This window comes from Coturnix japonica, chromosome 15 (assembly GCF_054131305.1).
Source record: "Coturnix japonica strain WE chromosome 15, WE-NBRP24, whole genome shotgun sequence".
NCBI lineage: Eukaryota > Metazoa > Chordata > Aves > Galliformes > Phasianidae > Coturnix > Coturnix japonica.
Genome location: NC_140677.1, coordinates 6518027 through 6539423, shown reverse-complemented (window position 1 = coordinate 6539423; position 21397 = coordinate 6518027). Strand labels below are relative to the sequence as shown.

Genomic DNA, 21397 nt, shown 5'->3' with positions numbered 1-21397 from the left:
ATCTTTGGGGGGTCGTTTCCCCCTGCAATTTTGTACAGGCTGTTGTTTTTGTGAATTTGGTGTCAGAAAAGGTTTGGATCTGAGAAAAGGTTACAGGGTGTGGGTTTACAGTTCGTTAGGCATTATACAGTAGTAGCCAGTCTATGTGCTATTAACAGTGTAAATAGCAGGCAGTGTACGCTGTTATTGTCCCATTCATCACGGTGTATTAGTAGTCAGATGGAAGTGACCATGGACTATTTGTGGAAACTATTTCATGCAGGCCTACCCAAAGAACTCCTGCATGGAGCATTAACCAATGACCGTTAAGTTTATATATTTATATGGAATATAAATATTTGTTTGTATTTCTTTTCCTTAACCAGCATAAAGTTAAATCACATGAAGTAAACACTGAAAAATAGAAATGTATTATTCCTATCTGGCTTTCATCTAGGGTATGTTTACAGGATTTTGCCTAATCTGTGGTACATTAGATGTACCCGGAGGTCTCCAAACATTTTCCTTTTCTAAAATACCATGCAACTAAAATTATTTACAAAGCGCCACTCAGTACTTAATGAAGCACGAATCGGTGTGGAATTATTCTGTATGGCAACTGCTGCCTGCAATGTAGATAAGTGTAGCTGTGACCTGTCACAGCCACTTGAGTCATCGTGTTTGGGTCCATAGGCACAATCTGGTTGCAGCTGCCCTTGTACTGTACTGTATTCGGTTTCAATATAGCGCTATTAGTGTTTTTGAGAGCCTGGGATGTGCACCTCCTTTTATAAAGAAAAATAATGACATTTCTGGAGTAAAACCCTTATTCCGCAGGAGCCCTTCGCTCTGGGAGCTGCTCGGTGTGGATGCGTTCTTTTGTCTGCGAGAGGCAGCGGGGATGGCAGCGCTGCGGCCCCTGGTTGCCTTGGGTTATGTCAGCAGCGTTCTGAAAGTGCAGCGACTCCATTTACTCCACACCCGGTGTTCTGTTCATCAACGAGAATATCTTTCTAGTTCAACGCAGTGTGTGGTTACAAATATACGTCTAGGCACAGGAATAGCTTTAACACAAAACACTTCTAGAACAGGGGTAAATAACACCCTTAATTTCTAATTTACTACTAATATATAAATCTATCACTTGAGTATTCTTAGAAGAAAATAAGTTTTCTTATATCAGTCTTAATCCTTTAAATAGTGCAGTAAATCCCTCAGCCATGCTCTCTGGCAGTGATGAATGAACACGCCGTTATGTGTGCAGTTTCCTCTTTTTTGTCTTCTAATGAGTAACATTTTTTGTTGTACCAATGCAATAAACCTTTCAGTTGGGTTTTAAACATGAAACTATATTCTTAAAAAACAACGTTGGGGTGACTAATTTTATTAGTAAAAGTCTGCAAGTATGTATGTTATCTCCCAAATCCACACGTGCTCTGACATACTGTTATCTCTCTATTTCTCTCTCTCATGTAGCAGTTACGCAGATCTCTGGCAGCAGATGGCTGAACTATAATGCACTGCTAAACGAGTAAAACCATTAGGCACGTAATGCTACCTGCTCAACAATAGTGCTCTAAAATGGTTTAAAACAAAATGCAGTAAACTTCATTTTAGAACTCATTTAATGAAATAACCTTAGAATATATAGAAAATCCAGACCTGTTTCAGAATACGTAAAATATCCCTTTATGTTGTGTCTGTTATTTGACGTCGGTTTCCTATTATGTTCTTGCATCTGGTATAAGATGGTCAGTCCTAAATCAGATTTCTAATAGATGCTTTCTAGAAATAATCACTTGTTTTACATTTATCTTTGCAGGGAGATTTTTGCGTATGTAGTACTCCAGCACTGAAGTATCCGTTGCATTATATGCTCTTCTTTTCCCTCATTGTCAGATTTTATACACATGTATTGAAATAATGATTCAGCACTAGTGTCGTGGCTCTGTAATTAAACTGTTTTTCAATCATTGTAAGCAGCTGAGAGATATGCCGTTTTGTCTTTTTGTTTTTAGATATGCCAATATTTGGTCTTTGCCCGGCTCATGATGATTTCTATTTGGTGATGTGTAACCACTGTAATCAGGTCGTAAAACCACAGGCATTTCAATCACATTATGGTAAGTGCTTAACTATTTTTAATAATTAAGTGAGGTTAAATCAGGATTAAGCCTGGCAATTTTTATTTTTTTTTAATTGATGGTACATAGAGCATTAAATTATAAATAATGTCAAAGAACATAACCTGTGTTTAATCATTTCATATACATAACAATGCAGTTACATGAAGATCTTGTTCCTTTCAATTTTTAATGTCTTCCTGAAGCACTGCACACGTGCAGTTCAGTGTTGAAATGACATGTATACCGTATTTCCCAGGCAGGATGTGCAGTGTGTTTGTATGTGTCATTTCTCTGTGTGTATTTACATTGATTATTTTTTTACACAAGGTTCCGTTGCAGTTTGAACTGTGAGCTTAACCAAAAGCTAAACTTACAAGTTCTGCTCTAAAACATAATATGCTTCCAAAGGAGCAGAAAGCTTATTTATTTTCAGTAGTGTCAGCCTGTATTTATTTTAATGGTCCAATGGTTTTGTATATAAACTGTGCTAGGAAGCTCTTGTTACACTGACTGGTGCTAGCCAACATTTATAGAGGTCTGAGAAAATACAGAGTGCTCTGCAAGTTCAAGTGTTCTTTTGCTACCTACAGAAATAGCTGAGAGGCAGGCAAACCTTCTTTTCCGTACATGTCTTGAGATTAGAAATTGATATCAAGCATTTTCATGTGAATGCATAAATAGGAGGTTTTTGGTGTTCAGCTGTTTGTTTCTTGAGAAATCGAGGAGTTGTGTTAGTGCTTGATTAGGAAAAAAAATAAACATCCGAACTACTCCTTCTTCCCTGTGTCTGCCTGTCTGTATGTGTTCCTTCTTTTTCTAGCCCAGTATATGACTGCTTGCTTTGCTGCTTAAAAGGATAGAAAATCTTGGATATGGGTGGGGAGTCTCTTCCAGACCTGAGAGCAAGCTTTCCTTGCTTCTTAAATCCTCCAGCAAGAAAAGACACATTTGCTTCTGCAGCTTCCTTGGTACTGGGGAATGGTCTTCCTGTGCAATGCAGAGGGTGCACTTCTTGTCCTTTCTCACTTGGTTTTTGTGTTAGAATGCTATGCAGAATATATCCCAACCCGTGCTGTTGGATTTCTGCAGTCGCTCAGTGAAGAATCTGATAGGTGTTGTGACATAATTCTTACTAGTTTGTTTGCTCATCTGTGGATGGCAGTAGTAATAAAATAGAAAGCAAACCCAGCTTACGTCTCCGGGGCTATAGGGAGCCAGAAGAGCAGAGGGGATTATGCTTCTCTTACTCCAGTTGATGTAAGCCTTTGTATATGTTGAAAGCAATTCCACCCCTTGCCAGTGTGATTCCTCACCTGTCACTGAGTATCAGTTTGGGGTGTTCAAGAAGTCCTTCTGAAATATCATATTAAATGGATTCTGCCAGTTAAAAATAAATTTATGGGGGAAAACTGGAAGGTACCCAATTCTGAGTGTTGGCATCGTGATTCTTGCCTCAAAGCCAGGAGTGTAGAGCTGGCTCAGGTTGGTAGTGACGGAGGAGAGCTGCTGGCCTCTGCACATGATTTGGACTGATGTTCTGCACTGAGTTGGTGACTCCCAGCTACTTTCTTGTAAGTGGAGATCCATGCTGTAGGGACAGTGTTGTAGTTGTTGGCATGACAGCCTGTGGGGCAGATTGAAAATAGGTTTCAGGAGCTGTATTGCTTCTTGACTGTGGACATAAAATTATTGGGTTTTGTAATGCTGCTTGTATCAATGTTGAACTCATTCTGAGAAGCCTAGTATATTCTAAGGTTATTCATTTAAACTCTCCTGTAAGCAGTATTTGTAATTTGAAAGGAACAGAGCAAAGAGGGAATTAGAAAATGTAGGTATGGAAAATATATTCTAAAGATTAAAGAAGAAAAACTAATGCAGCGTTCCTGTTCCGTATATGTTGTAGGAGTGTAAGCCTACAAATGTTAGATTGGTTCTCCGTGAGAAATGGAGAAGAAAGGGATGGAAATGACAAGGCTTTTCTCGGTATTTCTTAAACCTATTCTGAACAATGAAGACGCTAAACAAGTGCTGCAGCTTGCAGAGGAAATGGGAGGAGTCAATCTGATGAGAAAAACAGGGTTGGGTGGGGTGAAAATTGTTATCAGACCTTGGTTTGCCAAATAGTCTCAGAAAGGTAAGAAGGCTGACTTTGATTCTGCATCCAGCTAGCAACCTTGTCTCCTACTTTTAAGTTTCAAGATCTATACGTGATTGTCCCTTGTTTTAGCAAATTGAATGTGAAAGCTGATAAATACGGGAGATGATTGATGACTCCAGCAGTGTACTACTCGCTCTGTGTACTTGGAGAAGGAAATAGCTGGAGTCCTCATATGGTACTTCTAAAACAAGAAGTAGGCTAAGAAAATAAAAAAGGTTGGATTCATCTCAGCCAGTTTTCCATGAATTGGGTCTTTTCTTCGTGCCTTTATTTCAGGGATTTTGAAAGGAGCGATTACTTTAATACGGTCAACAATTACAGCATGTCCCTGAAGCTGTACCTTTTTAGTAATGATCTTAAGCTTTTTACAGTTATTTTTAATTGTTACCAGAGAAAGTGATCTCTTCAAGTATTCCTAAACTTATGGTGCTGTGTGTTGCTTGTACTTGGAGTTCTTTAACGTGTCACATGGGAGTTTGTTTTCTGAATTAGAATGTGCCCTTTTAAAATGTCACTTTTGTCAAAGGAAGGATAAACAAACTATTAACTAGGCCTAATGAGCTAATTAATTTCTTCTAAAGCATATTTGTAATAAACTACTTAGGTAGGCTGAAAGTGCATTGCGGGACAAATGATAGGTGTTTTTTCCTCCCTTGTAGTCAGTAACAATTTGAACATAATCTTAAGTATGTCATATATTAATATATATGACATACTTCAATATTTCATGGCTTTTGATGTGACTAGAAGAGATACTAATTCAAAATTAAATATATTTGCAGGCAATCTAGGCATGTATTTGGAGTGTGAAGTGCCCTTCTAACAACTTTGGTAAATTGGTACTATAGATAGTACTATTGTTTTATGTACATATATATATACACACACACACGCAGTCATTGTCTTAAAATTCTGTGACATTTGCTGTGTATATATGACACTATATATGTATGGCAGGGGTCAAAATCTGTTGGCATTTTTGGGATGTAATCTGATTATTTTTTCCTAAAGCACATTGATCTAGATTTCCTGTGCCCATCAGCTGATTTCAGTCTGTTCAGTCAGTGGCTTCTCCCTCTGGGTGTGGGGCAGCCCAGGGGCTGGCCTGCTATTCAGAACAAATCTTCCTTCTGTCACACCTCAGCTGCTTCTCCTTCAGGTCTGAACAGATGATTTAAGTGTTTTATTGCCAGCGTTCTTGCTGCTGCTTTTGGAATGGTTGTGTTTTTGTGGCATCAGCATCTTCCTTGGAGCCGAGATCAATCAGTGGTGAAGGAGTGAAAAAGCTGTGACACCCAGGCACTCATCCTATGAGCAGAGCACCTGTGATCTCTTATCTTGGTGACCTCTTCTGAGAAAACACAGTATTTTTCTCCAGTTGCAGTTGACAGTCTGGTTGATCATGTGCCAGCCTCTTCAGCTTCCATGTAATATATAGGTGCCTTCGCTTTTACTATTTGGGTGTGTTTCTTAAGTCCTGCACAGTTTCCTTTCTACCTATATTAGTTCTTACAGTAAAACTGATTTTGTCTGTCAAATGGAGAAATATCACCCTTGTCAGGAATAATTCCTGGGCAGCTAGCATGTGTTAGGGCTGAAAACATTCCCTTAATTTCCTCCTCCTTTTTCCCCATTAATAAATGTGCTAAATGAATAGATGCTTGGCTGTACTACAGCAGAAAGCTGCTCTTTGCAGAAGCTGTAGCTGCACTTATTTCAGGTACTTTGTGGCAGCCCTGAAGTGTGGTGTTTTTGGGGCCATGTGACCTTTTGCTGGTATTTCAGCCATTCCACATGGTTACTTCATCTCCTTGTGGTGATCAGCCTTCTGTCTGCCCTTCCCCGTGTGCTTTGTAGTGGCTCACAGAGAGGACATAGCTCACTATTGTAGAAGCAGCACCAGTTTGGAGATGTGGATTTTCTTCCCTCTACTTTTTTTTTCTTCACCTATTCTTTCTTCTTTTTTCCAACAGATTTTCTTGTTTCCATAAATACCAAGTGGGGTTATAACTCCTAACAGTAGGTATAGCATTAGGAATGCTACCTGTAAAACTTAACCGATAGCATCTGTGAGTCATGCAGTGATTGTGGAAACCATTAATACAGTAAGTATTGGAAAGAGACCATTACAGTGTGTCAGGTTGTTGAGTCATTATAGAGGTATGTGCCATGTTTTGATTAACTTCCATAGGTTTGGCATGCAGTAACTGCTCTGAGCTTTGCTTTCTGCTGCTCTGTGAACCAAGGGGAAATACCCAAGCATCTGTATTTCTGCACAGGACATGTTTAAAGTATAGGATTCAGGAAAGGATCAGTATTATAGATTTGTACACTTGAACTTTCCAGGAGGCTGTGAAATCAAAATGAAGATTATCACACAATCTTTTACTCAACCTGCAGAGGCCAAGGAGGACAGATCCTGGCTGCAGAGAAAGGTGTTCACATGTGTTACTTGCTTGGGTCCATCCAGCAAGTCACTGTGAAATCTCACCTGAATCTCCTTTGTACATCCATTTATATGACCTTATTCTTTTCTCCTTCACCCAGTTCTCACACCCACCTTTAGCTATCAGGTTTATTGCTTTGGCTGGTCATAGTGGTGTTCTGTTGTTGTTCTTAATTCATTTGTTTGCTTTTGGTGTTAAGCACCTGGATTCAGAGAGTACAAATAACAGTCATTGTAGTTTTAATTGGGATGAGTGATCCATTAACCATCTCTGATAACATGCTCTTGTATTTTGGATATTGTATCATGAGTGATTCAGGTATTATCACAGAATCATAGAGGGTTTGCAAGCAGTGTAATATTCTTGGTTTCTTTTGACTCTATGTGAGTTGAATATCAATTTGCCCTGCCATTTCTGTGTTATCTCGTGCTTGGCAGCAGCAAATTCTGGAAATCTAACAGCAATGTTTAATATTTTAAAAGTTTTTTTGAAGTTCTGCAGATGTTTTATTTTTGTTTAGAGTGTTTAGCAAGGATTACAAAGTCAGAGATAAAGTGTCTGTGCAAAGCAGCATTTGAGGCAGATATGAAAAGAAAGGAATGTACCGAATCTTGTTCCAAAGCCATTGGACCTGAAGAGGGGGTTTTGTTTGCTGAGTTTTGTTTTATTATTTTTTTTTTCTTGCAGGAGATTGCATGAGCTCATCTGTGTTTTGGAGGGATAAGTTTTCTTTACGGCTTGCATGCTTTTGGCAGCAAGTAATTTGTTTTGGTAATGAAGTGTCCACTGTTCGCTAATGACTTCTAAAACAGTCTGAAAATATTTTCTATAAATCACGGGGATTTTTCCTGGGTATCAGTAATCTTCTGTAGGAGTCTAATAACCAAGATAAAACTTGAATATTATCTGGTGTGTCACAGATGTGCTGGAGTAATCTGCCAAGCGTATTGCCAAACATGCACAGGTGGCATTTGGCATATTATAGCCTGAGTTAATGTATATGATTTAACAAATTATCATTGGCAGCTTCAGCAACTTCTGTTTAAACACGGAGTCCTCTTGCAGTAGTTCATGCAGTCTGTGTTCCAGCAGTTGGGTCTCCATTCCAGTCTCTGGATCCAGCAGCAACAAGCTGAATTTCTCCTTGGCAGAGAGATGTGAAATTCTGCAACTTTTTAAAGAATCATCTTGGCATATTCCCAGAAAGGAATGGGCTCAGAGGTCAGCACAGGATTCGTTTCAGAAACCATTGCAACTGATCGTTTACTTATTTAAAAACAACGCATCCTTAAATAAGGAACTGCTACCACCTGGAAAGAAGCTCTGTTCTCATATTTGGGGTTTGAAATGTGCACCCCAAAGCCTTTAGCTTGTGTGAGTTGGGATTTAAAGTCTGAAACAGTTCTGCCATGGAGGATTTAAGGAGTAATGAAAGTGTGTGCTGTGGTTACACAGGCAGTTCATGTGCAGAAAGCTATTTTTGTAAGCATAATGGCTGTGGTCTTTGTTTATTACATGGAAACGCAGGGAGTCTGTTTGAGAAGTCGGTGTTGGTTTCCTAGTATAGTAGAGCTTCCCTTTTTTTGTGGGTACATGGATTTGTCAAGCTCTGGTTGAAGATAGAAGGCAATAAGAAGCATCAACAAACAAAAATTGTTACGTTCAGCTTCAGATGTACAGCAAACTGGCATACGGCTTAGGATGTAAGTCGTGTTTTTCTGCCTACATACAGCACCATGTGTGCTGAAATAATACGAGCTCAAAAACGCTCTGGTTTGCTTTTGGCTTTTCTTACCTCTGGTGAACAGGAATCAAATTTCATGCTGTTCAGTCCTAGCAGCAGGCCTACATGAGGAAATCCTTGTTTTATTGCTTGCTGGATAGGGAATATCTTTTTATTCTGTTCTACTGAAGTTAAAGTGTTTTAAAACAAGGCTAATATAGATAATTATACAAATGTTATGTGGAAACCCTGTTACTTTATAATGATCCCCTTGTGAAGTATTCAAAGACTGGGGCAGACCGCTCCCTTTTCAAGGTAGACATCGGCACGGGGAGAACAAGTAGAAAGAAAGAAAACAAGGATATTTATCTTTGTGGGAAAAGAGGAAGTTGTGCCATGTCCACTGTGGCTTACAGAAATACTTGTTCAGCAAGAGGCAGAAAGTTAGTGGGCTGATAATAGATTTGAGTATGATCTGAAGAAGGAAGGTAAAGCATTCTGATATAAGGAGCTGCTGAGTATAATTGTCTACAGCTTCACTTTGGAAAAAGCCAGTGGGAATAGTTGTCAGGTCTCCTATTAAAGAGATCCAAAAGGAGAGAGTTAACTCATCTAAAAGTCGATGCAGTGTTTCACCATTGAAGATTCATTCGGTGCTTGGAGCACAGTGCAGCTCTCAGAATTATTTCAGGTTTTCAGCAGATGCAGCGAAGGCAGTTCTGCATCGGTTTCCATGCTCCACATCCTTGGAAGGCTTCCTTCTAACTAAAAGGGCTCTTTCTAATGCCTAAGCCACTCCTTTGAGCTGGAGCTCCGCCAGAGGAGGTGGCACGCATTGCGAGGGCAGGCCATGGGCACACAGCCTTTGGCAGAGAGCCCTAAATGGAGCACAGCAGAATGAAACTGCAACCTGTTTAAAAGCTAAGGAGCTAGAAGGAGGCTGGATCAGTTGTTAAAAGAGCAGCAGGATTTCTGCTGTCATGAAGGGGAACTTGGGACTGGATCGTAGCCATCGAGATGTGAACATGCTGTTGGGGAGCCCACCACGTGTAAATCAATCAAATATTTATAAGGACTTCCGCATTTATTTTGAAGGCCCGAATGTGTGTTCTCATGCAGTGAGTAAATTATTCCAAGAACTGCAGACCTCAGATGAGCACCACTATAATTCCAGGGAGAAGAATTCTGGGAAGCATTTAAAACAACGCCGAGTACTGAACTGTCATGAAGAAACCTGTTTCTTTTTTTTTTCTTGTCAGCACGTAGTTTCAAGTGGCACAGGCTGCACCCTCTCATCCCACCAGCCATCCCTTGAAAAAAATGCCACATTTGGAAGAGGAAGGATTTACACGTAGCCCCGTTTTCCTCTGCGTGTGCATCTATGAATGGGAGATGGGAAATCTCAGCAGTACCATTCAGTCGGGTACCTTTGGCCAAGGTACGGCTGCTCCCAGCCATTTTGCTGCAGGAGGGCTGGGAGCTGTGCAACACCTGGAAGGGTGGAAGGGATGGGATGGCAGAGGCCAGCTAGCAAGGGCAGGAGACTGGAGGCTTTGGCAGAGATTGCAGTGCAGCCAGAAGTGGTTTGCAGTCTGGGTGCGTGTCCAAGAAGGAGAGGAGGGGAGAGAGGACACAGGGGAATAGCTAAAAAGGGAAATGTAAAACAAAGAACTGAAGTAAAACGTGTGGAAAAGAAATAGATGAAGACAATAAGGAGGAAACTAAATGAGGAAAGCAGGGGAAAATGACCTCACAGAAGGGAGAATGAAGGAGGTAGATTATTGCCTTTATTACTCTGTACTGGAGGGGGAGTGGAAGAAGAAATGAGAGATTTAATTAGACAAAAAAACAAAACCGAAACCAAAAGTTTTTTCAGTAGTGTTTCCCTTTCTTAATGTTTTGGCAGCAGTGTGTGTAAGTGTGATTTGTATAATTTCGTGGCATTCTCAGACTCAGGAAGTTTTTTTTTTGGGGGGGGGGGGGAAATGCTTTTTAATTGGGACGCTTCTCCCAGCTTCATGGGGCATTGACCATATAGAAAGGAGATGGATAAATGCATTTGTGTGCACCTACCTGTCTGTCATCATCACTTTCTTCTGCAGTTATTTTGCTTTTCTTTTTTTGGCTGATTTTCTTAATTGTGCTTAAAAATTCTCCAAGTAATTATTTGTAGAGAATAAGAAGTCCACAGGATGCGTGTAGCTTTCTCACTGCTGTTGCAGTAGAGCAGGAAGAGGAAACTGTGCCCAGTTCTATGAGCAGAGAGGAGACAGGCAGTGTGCTAAATGGAGGTAAGGTATCCCTGCAGGGCCCATGTGAAGGCAGTGTTTTGGAAGAGCTTCATCTGCTGCCTCAGGAGGTGTAGGGGGCATTTTGAAAGCTATAGTCTCTCACATACCTGCAGGGCACAAAAACTGTCATCAGATGTGTACATGAATATCACACTTGTGGGATAACTTAAGACAATGAAATTCCTACTAATTTAAAAGAAATCAATAGCAATTTGGTTTGGGGCACAGCCGCAGTGTATACAGGCTGCTTGTACATAGCTTTCGCTTAGGCATTGCATCAAGTAACTTTCACTTGTTATTTATTTGCTTATTTTCCGTCAACAGTTGGCTGTGTTTGACTTCTAAAGTAACTTGCAGTTATTGACATCATCCCTTTGATTTTTTATTTTTTTTTACCCAGGCAATGTGATACATTTTAAATCTCACATTTGATACAGTAGGTTTAGAAACAAGCTCTTTTAAGAGATTACCAGAAGAGGGAGCATGTATCACTTCGTCCACAGTGAAAGCTCTACATTTGTTGATGAATATCCAAGTGTAATCACAGTGAGTTTTAACAGAGTAGTAATATAAACTGCAGGCTGATGCTCACTTTCAAAAAAGTACAGTTAATGCCAGCTTTAAGCTTTTTATCAAGTTAAGTTTAACAGTTTAACGCTGAATAGCTGTATCCAAGTAATATAAGTGGTTTTGAAGTCTCTTCAGATTACTGTATGTTTAGTCGTGTCCAGATGCACCAAAGCTTCAAGTTGCTTTTCAGTAACAGTCCTGGGCCAGCTCTTGTTTTACCCATCTCTGGCAGAGCTCTGTAACAACGGGACACTTGGAAACAATGGCAACTATTTTTCTTTTTTTAATGCAGGAAATAGAAACAGATAAATATGTTATGAAAATTGGCATTAGTCTGTGGTACTGTTGTTGACTCTGTTGTATTTATTAGATATTTCAGCAGTAGCAACCAAAATACTTAAAAACCCTATTATCTGTAATTGATGAAAAAATACACAGTAGTTATTGAATAGAAAATTAAGGTTTTTACCCTATATCTTTTAGTACGTGCATCCTAATACGATTACCTGTTCTGCAATGTATGAGAAAGCTGCTGGCCATAGAGGTTGCAATTACATTCAAACTAGTTTCTCCAGGTTGTATTAGAGAAAGAAGGGCTATCATCAAGAGACTCTTGTCTTCTTTTCTGTTCCCTGTTCCACAAATGATGAGTTGCCCATGTTGGTATGAAACTCTCACTCTTCACAGTGGTTTCTAAAAGATGCAATTAGACAAGGTTCCTGGAGTGTTAAAGCAGATTCTACGTAACTGAGTTTTTCCTGTTTGGCAAGATTGTCAGAAAATCTCAAAACTCCATACATAGTACTTTCCAAAGGCAGTCTTCCCCTGTAGCCAGATGATCTTTTAATGCTTTTACCCCATAGGGTTTTGTTCCTCCTCTGGGTAGAAGTTGTATTGTGCTGTCTCCTCTGTGTTTCCCTGCAGGCTGCCAAGAACCTGTTTGTCTCTCTGGCAGTCAGAAACCCTGGCTTCTGCAGTATGTTGCAGTTCATTCTGTTAGGTAGGAGATGCAACACTTTCCTTGTGCTCTTGCATCTTGGATTCTGAAGCTTTCAGATGTTAGTGGATTTATTAACAGGGCTGGGTTTGAGCTGATCAGTAATTTTGTGTGGTATAATGTTGGTGGTTTTAAAAGCTGTTAGTTAGCATTCGTAGATACTCACATGGAATTCATGGCTCTTCTCCTTGCAGAGAGGGAAATTGGCTCTGTCTGCTTTGTTACTACATGGCTGAAGTCTTTGCTTGAGTCAGTAGACTAAGCATGTTGGATGTCCTTACAACTGTCAACTGTAGTAAGATGAGCTTAGTGAAGTAGTTGTTTTCCATTCCTTTCACATTTCTAGGTCATAGAGGGAAACCTTACAGTCCCATTCTGGCCCTCCTCATTGTTGACAGTGAACTTGCTAGTCCTCGTTCTCTTCAGTTTTGCTTTTGCTTTCAATCTATGACAAGCCACATGTAACCAACATTGGTGGTTCCATGATTCTATGATGACTAAATGCATTCCTGGAAATGTATCACGTTGGCCCTTTCCTGGACTATAAAGTTTTAAACCAATAGCTTTCAGTCCCCTCCCATAGTGCCATGTTACTCCTTGACCAAAGGTCATTGTGTGGGACACAGAGCTATCCACCATTCAGCTTCTGAAAATACCTGTGATGGCCTCAATAGCTACGGAGATGCTGTAACTCTATATGTGTATATAATGTTGCAAGGGTTGATGCTTCCATGTCAGTTGTCACCGAATGAGGATGACAGATTGTGTCGCTTAGTAACTGTCCCCTATCAAAATTTCCTCTATCCTACCTGCTTTAAAAGCTGCTCCAAATAAAAACCCACTGATTTTAAAATCCATAGTCCCATGGTTCTAGAGGGCAGGAATTTCATTCATAGTGATGTTTCAGAGCACTTCTTTCCAGATCTGGAGAAACAAATCAGATTTCAGAGACACATCAGAAGCACTGCGTTATTTTTTATATAGTTCTACTGCTGTATATGGTAAGGTTGGTTTTGTGGTGCTGCATCTTACGGTGGGATTCTTTCACTGCAAAGTGGTTTTTCCAAATAACCATGATGAAGTTCTCAATGGATCAGCTGTAAGAAGTTCAGTGTTGACTCAAGGCCTGTCATTCCCTTCCTTCCAGGAAGAATAATAATAGTAACCCGTAACCAAACAATCTCTTTGAAGCAAAATATTTACAACAAAATCATTTTAGAGGGTACTAAATGTAAACCTAAGCAGGCTGCAGTGTAAGCAAGCCTGCCTTATGCAGTGTTTATATCAATCAGATGAAATTCCTTGCAAATCTAAAGCTTAGGTATCCCTCGCAACTTTCAGGATCTGGGCAAAATGGCCGTTATCAGAGCTCACAACACAGCTCTTTGTCACGGCCAGTTGTTTAGGAGATGCTTCAGCCCCCTTTCCCTGTGATCAAGGCACTTCTTGCTGCTGGTCGCTCTGCTAATTGCAGGCTTTGGCACAATGAGGCGTGCAGTTTGGGAGGCTGTCAGGTCTCTGAGCTGATCATTTTGTCTTTGTTAGGGAGGGAGCAGATGGTGTGAAGGTTCGAGCAGAGCAGTCAGGACTGGGGGAGAGGGCAGGAACGCTTCTTGCTGCGGCACTGCTGGTTTGCACCAGCCAGCTTCAAGTGTTGTGCAATTGGTGCCTGAGATTGCTGAATTTCTAGAGAGGATAAATGAGCTGTTTCATGTGCAGGGGAGGTAATGGAACCGTGTCTGTGGCTTTGTGCTGCGTGTTTTGCCATTGCTCACCCTCCCGTTGCAACACCTCCTGCCCAGTGCGCGCACAGCTTCAGATTGCGGGTTGTGTTTTGTTTTGTTTTTTGCCTCCCAGTTTAATAGGATACACACATGCCACTTCCATACTGAATGTGTGTGTGCTTAGTGTCAGCAACACACATGGTATAAATACCTTCTTATGTTTGTGTGCTCAGTGAGTAAATGTAGAAAGGAGGGCACCAATGCCGCTCTGTTATCCTGAGACACAGGAAACAAACTTTATTCCCCTGCAATGGTTGACACTATTCCAATTGTCCTTCTATTGGCTGCTTTCTCACCAGCCAGGCCCTGGATGTCAGGCTCTGCAGCACAGCAGTGCTGCCTCCCCCCACATCCTGCACTAATTTCATCATCCCAGTGCTATGTATAACAGGTTGCTTTTATGAAGTCAGATTACTTTTCAGCTTATCAGAATGCCCATTCAGATTCCCCATTTAACTATAGCACATCCATCCATCAGTTTCAAGGTGAAACCCCCTAAATGCTGGCTGAAGTTGCTCAGAAGCCCTCATTCATTAGAAAATAGTAAATTAAAAAAAATCAAATGCTGTGTTATAATGTAGATGTCAACGATCTCAGTCTTTGCAAGGCATGAAACCCAGTGCATTCCCAGCAGCCGTGTGCTGTCAGCCGGCCGTTCCCTTTCTCACCATGTGAATGTGCCGTCATGCCTCTCGCTTCCATTCCAGCCCCAGCTCTGACACCCAGCTGCTGGGCTCCTACTGATTGGACTCTTTGTCCTCGTTCTCACTCAGAAGGAAGACAACTTACTATATTGTTCCAGGCTGGAATTGAATGGCTCGATCTCAGTCAGTTTATTTGTGGAACAAGAAACAAAATAAGTTACTCACCCTCTTGGTCCTAAAATGAGAATAGACCAAATCAAAGACTAAGGAAGGAAAATTCTAGTTGGTAAGAAAACAAACACATCGGTGCTGGCTCCCCACATGGTAGTTTAAAGTCAAGAGCTTTGTGAACCACTGAAATCTGTTGGAGTCTTACCCAGTTTTAATGATAGGTGTCAAACAGAACAGCATACAGCAGCAACAAGGCCTCCAAAAACATGCACTGCTGCTCTGCTACACAGGGGCTCAAATCCCGGGGGTTGGACTCGATGATCTCTAAGGTCCCTTCCAACCCACACGAGACTGTGATACTGTGATACTGATTTTGGCAAAGGAGAAAGATGGCTTTTTAAAAGAGCTCAGTGCAGGGAATTGTGTGTATGGCCGAGTTGCCTTTAATGAACAGGATCGGTGCTGGAGCTGTCAGCTGCTGGAGGAGCTGATTGCTGTGTGCCTTCCTGCAGAGATGTGGGAAAGCTGGTGTTCCAGAAATGGGTTTGAGGATGTCGTATTTCTTTCTGAGCTTGTTAATTGGAGGAGGAGTCTCCGGGGTTTTGTTGGTCTTTGTAGAAACAAAAACCAAAAAGGCAAAACCAGCCCTCCTGAAATGATGCTTCCTGCATCCGTTTGACTGCTGGTCAAGAGAAAGTAATACAGTGAGCAGATGCACAAGTGTATCTGCATGAGTGCGTGCATACTTGCCTTTCTCTTAGCAAACTTTAAGAGGAAAAGTCACTTTTTTGCCTTAAAAATGAATTTGAATGGCTCTTGATAAGAGAGGAAAGGCCAGAAACTTCAGCTTAAGGCGATGTGCATTTAAAACAAGAGCAGAAGCCACAAGTGATATATTTCTTCCTATTCTTTCTTTTTTTGTCATCAAGTACCACTGTGCTTTCTTTTCTCTTTTCTTTCCCCCCTTCCCTTCATTCCCTTCTGCTTTCTTTTCATTTCCCCTTCATTTTCCCCTTTTTTGCTCCTTTTCTTTCCTCCTTTACTCTCCTCCACTTTATTTGTTTGATCTTCCATCCCCTCCCTTTCTTTTCCCGTGCCCTTCCTTTCCTTCCTTTCCTTCCTTTCCTTCCTTTCCTTCCTTTCCTTCCTTTCCTTCCTTTCCTTCCTTTCCTTCCTTTCCTTCCTTTCCTTCCTTTCCTTCCTTTCCTTCCTTTCCTTCCTTTCCTTCCTTTCCTTCCTTTCCTTCCTTTCCTTCCTTTCCTTCCTTTCCTTCCTTTCCTTCCTTTCCTTCCTTTCCTTCCTTTCCTTCCTTTCCTCCTTTTTTTTTTTTTTCTTTCCTCCTCCCCTCCTTTATTTTTTTCCTCTCATAATTACTTAAGAGACGCCCCAGCAAACAGTAATAGCAAGGAGAAAAAAAAGAAAAGCAGTCCATCCTGCAGTGGGCGGCCCCGTGGCGCTGGGGGCCGCAGCCCGGAGCTCCGGGCGCCTGCTGGTGCCGCTGCCGTCCTGCCCGCTCGCTGTGCGAATGGGAGAGCGGCTTAACCTCCGGCCCCGCCGCGATGGCCATCTTCGATCGCCGCCGGCTCCACCTCCCCGCCCCGCTGGGCTGCCGCCAGCGCCGCCGCGACTCCAGCGCTGCCGGAGGTAAAGCTGCGGCCCGGGGCAGCCCCGGGAGGGGGGAGGGAATAGGGGGGAGGGGGGGGGAACGGGCGGGGACGGCCCGGCACCGACGGAGGTGGAGCGGGGCCGTGCCGTCGGTGGCCTCGGCGGATCGCAGCGGATAAGCTGAAAATGAGGATTAAACGCGAGCGGCCCGCGGGAGCCCTCCTGAAATGTCATCGGGGCGATTTGGCCAAAGTTCAATAAGCGGATGGGGGGAGAGGGGCTGTGCCCGAGGGGAGGGGGAGCGATCCGGCCACCACCATGGGGGGTTTCGTGCGGATATTTGGAATCCCACCCCGTTCAAATCTAGAAGAAAACAGAGGGGCAAATTGCAGCAATAAAACCGCAGGCTGATTGCAATCTTGTCAGGCCTCTAGATAAATGGGTGGCTTTTAATCAAAGCGTTAATTAAAGAAAGAAACTATTAAGGGCTTGTTCACTTGAGCTTGTTTTCCTGAGCTCGTTCATCCATGTAATTCCCAAACCAAGGGGCAAATCCGTCCCTCGGTGCTGCGGGAGGAAACGGGAAGCGCGTTGGGGCGAGCGCAGCTGCAGGCTCGCTGCAAACGCTCATGCAAAGGGCGCCGGGGCTGCACAGGCAGCGTCCAGCACTGCCGGGCGCCTTCACAGCACGATGGGAAAAGGCTGCTCTGTTTCTGTTTGAAAGGCATTGTTGTGCAAGCGTGCTCGGTTCGTGCCCTCGTTTGGCTGCATTAGCGATTGCTGGAAGACTTTGCTGTGCTAATGCTGTTGTACAATTTTAATTGGTGTATGGCCAGCGTGTTCAGTGCTTTTAAACATGGGAACAGTTGGTTCGTGCCAGTAATGATTGACCATGAATTAAGCTGCAGCGATCCTTTCTTATAATTAAAAAAAATGACCGGTGTGTGGGTGTAAAATAACGTAAGGATCTGACTTCAAAAACAGCAACAAAAAACTCTACAATTCAATTTATTCCCTTTTCCACTGAGGTTGCAGTTTAGGTATTAAGTTGCAAGAGATTTCACATTTCAGAAAGGCATTGGATTTAGAAACGTCTATTTGAAAATCATTCCACTTTGCCTTACCACCACTTCATTTCCCTTTTTCATCTCTCAAAGCTGTCGTCTTTAGTTCAGAACCTGTGCTGAGAAGCTGGTGCAGGGCAGGCAGGTCCCCTGGATCCTCAGTGCCACCCTGGTTCCTCTGCATCGTGTTGTCAGGTGTTTCTTCCTGCACTTTGGTGACAGTCCTGTCCCCGTTGGTGTGTCCTGAAGCTCCCAGCTCATCGCATCCCTGCAGCAAAAGGCATCAGCCAGCGTTCTCTATGTCTGTGCTGTGGATGGTGATGCCTGGATGTTCTCTGTTTTGATTCGCTAATGGCTTTTAAGTAGTTCTCACTCAGCATGTTTATTTTGTAGAAGAGCCGAGTCTGACAGTCAGCGTGCAAGGATTGAAGTTTACTACAGGTAAAGAAATAGCTGCAGGAAAAACTTCGAAATGCTCGATGTGGTGTGAAGAGAAGCATTAGGAGGATGAAAGGCAGGCAGGTGTTTACTACTACATTACGTTATAAGGGCTGGTGAGCAGCCTTGGTGGTGCTGGATGGGAAGAGTGCAGTGGGAAAGGCACATCCTGATCTCTGGGTTGGCACTGACTGCCCAGAGAGTGGCAGAGTCATCGTCCCAAGAGCCATGGAGATGAGGCACTGAGCAATGTGGTCAGTGGGCACTATGCAGTACCTCCATTAGACGGTGCTTTAGTTTGTCACTGTAGCTTCTCCTACGTGAGTTTCAAACAACACGTTTGTTAATAGTAAAAATACGGCTTGTTCAGTGCCTGTCCTTAATCAGATGATGCAGGTAGTGTCATGTCGTCAGCAGGCTGCCCAGAGATTAGTGCTCATAATGTGAATGTTATAATCTCTGCATGGCCCGGTTACCATCTAAGACACTTGTCTGTCTTTCTGCAGTAACTTCTGTGATATTTCTCTTCCCATACCTGACAGATTTACAGACCGGCTCCCACCCCAAAGGGTTGTATGGCAAGAAATGCATCCTTCCCCTGCCTCTGCTTGAGTCACTCTAACAGTGCACCATGGGTGTCCTGGAGCCCCCTGTTCCAACCTCTGCATTCAGGTCTGATGTATCCAGAAGACCTTGTTTTGTCTCTCAGTTTTCCCACATCATTCCTGGGAGCCCTCCTGCTCCCCACAAGGGTCTTAGCAGCTGAAGTGGACCCAATGGGAGCATCAGTAATTAGATTTTGCCCCTGCAGCACAGAGCAAAACATTGCCTGGGCTTAGAGCTGGCAGAGCTGTATCAGTGGGGGCTGCAGGGCTATTTCCCATCGCTCAGGGGCAACACATGCGTGTTAGGAAGAGTAATCCTACACCCTGCGGCATCTGATTGCAGAAGTACTTGTGTGCTCTGCGTGCAGGGCTTTGGGAGGGATTAGTAACAAATAGGGAAAAACTGAAAAATTAGCATTAGTAATATGCAGTGCCCTGTGGGAAGGAAGCAGTGGCAGAAAGGGTGCACCTGAAGGTTATTTATTTAAATATGTTTTAGTCTTGCTGGGTTCTTTTTGCTGCATTCTTAATAATTCTACTTGCAGTCTGCTCCCTCTCCTCTCTTTTCTGCAGTGTTGGTCTCTGGGGGGCAGTTGTGCTGCAGTTTTCCTAATGGGGAAAACCAAAGCCATTCCTGCTGAGTTAGGATCGTCTGGTTGGAGAATCACAGCGTCATCCTGGCTGTGCTGTAGCTGTGAGGTTTAAAATCCATCATTTAAATAATCCAAATTACGCTTGCAGGATTGTTTCCTTTTTGACAGCTGGTTTTAAAGGTTCGAAATTAGCGCTGAGAATCTTGTAAGGAAAATGAGCTCACAGTGAGACTGGGGAAGGATACATTAAAGTCCTGCTACTAATATATTGTATGAGAGATTGGGATTCTGAATGGTGCATTTGTCACCAAAGCGCATCTTGAACAACCCCCTTGTTCTTTGTAATTTTAAATTTCCATAATGAATTGGTGGATGCTAATTAAAGCAGAGGCAGATTTTTTTGTGCTCTTTAGGGAGATTCCAAGATGCGCGTTTCTAAGATGATTGACAGAGGAATTGCTTTAGGAATTCCCATCTGGAACAATGAGACCTTTGCTCTGGTTAGGACTGCAGGACCACCAGAGCAGGAAATGCACACCAGTGCTTCTCATAAACAAAGATACAGAAAATATATGAGAGGTGAGACTTGGTGATTTGGTGCCCTACAAACTTAGAAATGGCCCTGGAGCATCCACACTCAGTTCTTGGTGTATTTGTTCTATTTGTCTGTTGGCTTCAGGTTTTCAAAGAGGAAAGTGATTTTCTGTGTGTGGGAAGTTGCAGAAGCGACCCCTGGGTTTTACAACATGCTCTTCAGAATTGGTTAGATATTGCCCCTCCGTGGGTTTTTGATACATTTTTTAAGTAGGGTTTTATCATTGTGGCTTAATTGCCTTCTTATGGCATGGTGTTGCTCACAGGCAGAGGAAACGCAGTCTGTATATCTAATGTCCTGAATATTTTTTGAGCGAGGAACTGTTGAGATATGAGCTGGCATCAGTGTGGCTAATTTTGGCATAGTCTATATAAAAGATGTTACATAAACCTGTTTCTTAGATAAGCAGTTTATACCTACTACTACATATTTACAGGGAAGACAGTTGTGCTGATCAATGGGAACATGTACATGCTGTGTTACCCCATGTGTGTACTGCCCTGCATTGCAGTATCATTTCTAGGCCTCCTTAGAGGCGTTAGTGTTTTTGCCTCTCCTGTTCAGTTATTTCTTTTCTGTGAATGGAGTGACATCAGCATACATGGCTATCAGTCAGCCTTTCTCTGTGGTTTTACTAACACGGAGCATCAAACAATAATATCAGCTGCTGGTTGCAAGCAGCGCTTTTTTATGAAACAAGGAGTCCCTCTAGAGACATGACTGATAGTGCTGCTGCCAGTCAACCCTTGGCGGTCTGTCATGCTGATGGCTTGGGCTCTGTGAGTATTCTCTTCTGTTACTTTCTTGCTGGAGTGAAAAATCAAACTTAGTGTAGATGCTGCCTGCTCTGCTCCGTGTTGGTTTAACACCACCCAACTGAACGCGGAGTGACCTCGTCCTGACTGCGGTGCAAACAGAACCGATCAGATGATTAAAGGGACATCAGTGGAAGATTAAGGCGGAATCCTTGGTATCTGGGCCCTGTGATTAGTGCGGGATAATGAAGCAGCAATAAGTGAATGAGCAGCAGATGAAGGCCCCGTGCAGGCGATTGCTCCCAGCCAGCTGCATGCAGCCAGGAAGGCATCAAAGGAGAGGAGCATTTTGTCTCATGGGCCTTGATTTTAGCTCCTGGGTTTCTCTTGCAGCTTCTTCATTGATCTGTTTTTTGGGTTTATTTATAATTTTTTTTTTTTGTCATGGTGAGGTCAGTGCGGGTCATTGCTCAACACAGGCACTCAGGTTGAATCTACAGGCCAGTCTTTGGATGGTTGCTGCAGTTATATCTGTAGCTGCAATGAGATGCTCTTCCAGAGCAATTCACAACTGAGTGCAGTTTGGTGACTGAAGGCTCAAGCTGGCAGACAGTGCAGGAAAGGGTTGTGTCTTAAAGAAAACCCTTTTCAGAACACAGGACTTTGGGTAGTTCTGGTCAAATCAGGATTTACTGCTCAAAATGCTTTTCTGAAGTTGTGGACTTCATTCGTTTATTGAAGAAGTGGAGTAAGATTGGCTCCTCTGCCTTCATGTACATCACCTGTGATTGTGTCTTCTGTTAAATTCTTCAGTATTAAGATGGTATGGGGGAGGCGTCTGTCCCCAGGCCC

General features: G+C 42.7%; 1 protein-coding gene across 7 annotated transcripts in view; it reads left to right on the top strand.

Moving 5' to 3' along the window:
• ATXN7 (ataxin 7) overlaps positions 1 to 21397 on the top strand; it is a 78208-nt gene that overhangs the window by 41231 nt on the left and 15580 nt on the right. For 4 of the 7 annotated variants that reach the window (XM_085516294.1, XM_085516293.1, XM_085516295.1 and 1 more), the window contains one exon: positions 1998 to 2102. The exons of 1 other annotated variant lie outside the window; for it this stretch is intronic. In XM_085516294.1, the coding sequence (XP_085372420.1) occupies positions 1998 to 2102 (105 nt within the window). Of the gene's footprint in view, positions 1 to 1708; positions 1731 to 1997; positions 2103 to 9913; positions 16535 to 21397 lie in introns of those variants that run through there. 2 more of the 7 variants (XM_085516298.1, XM_015875226.3) reach the window with 2 other exon arrangements.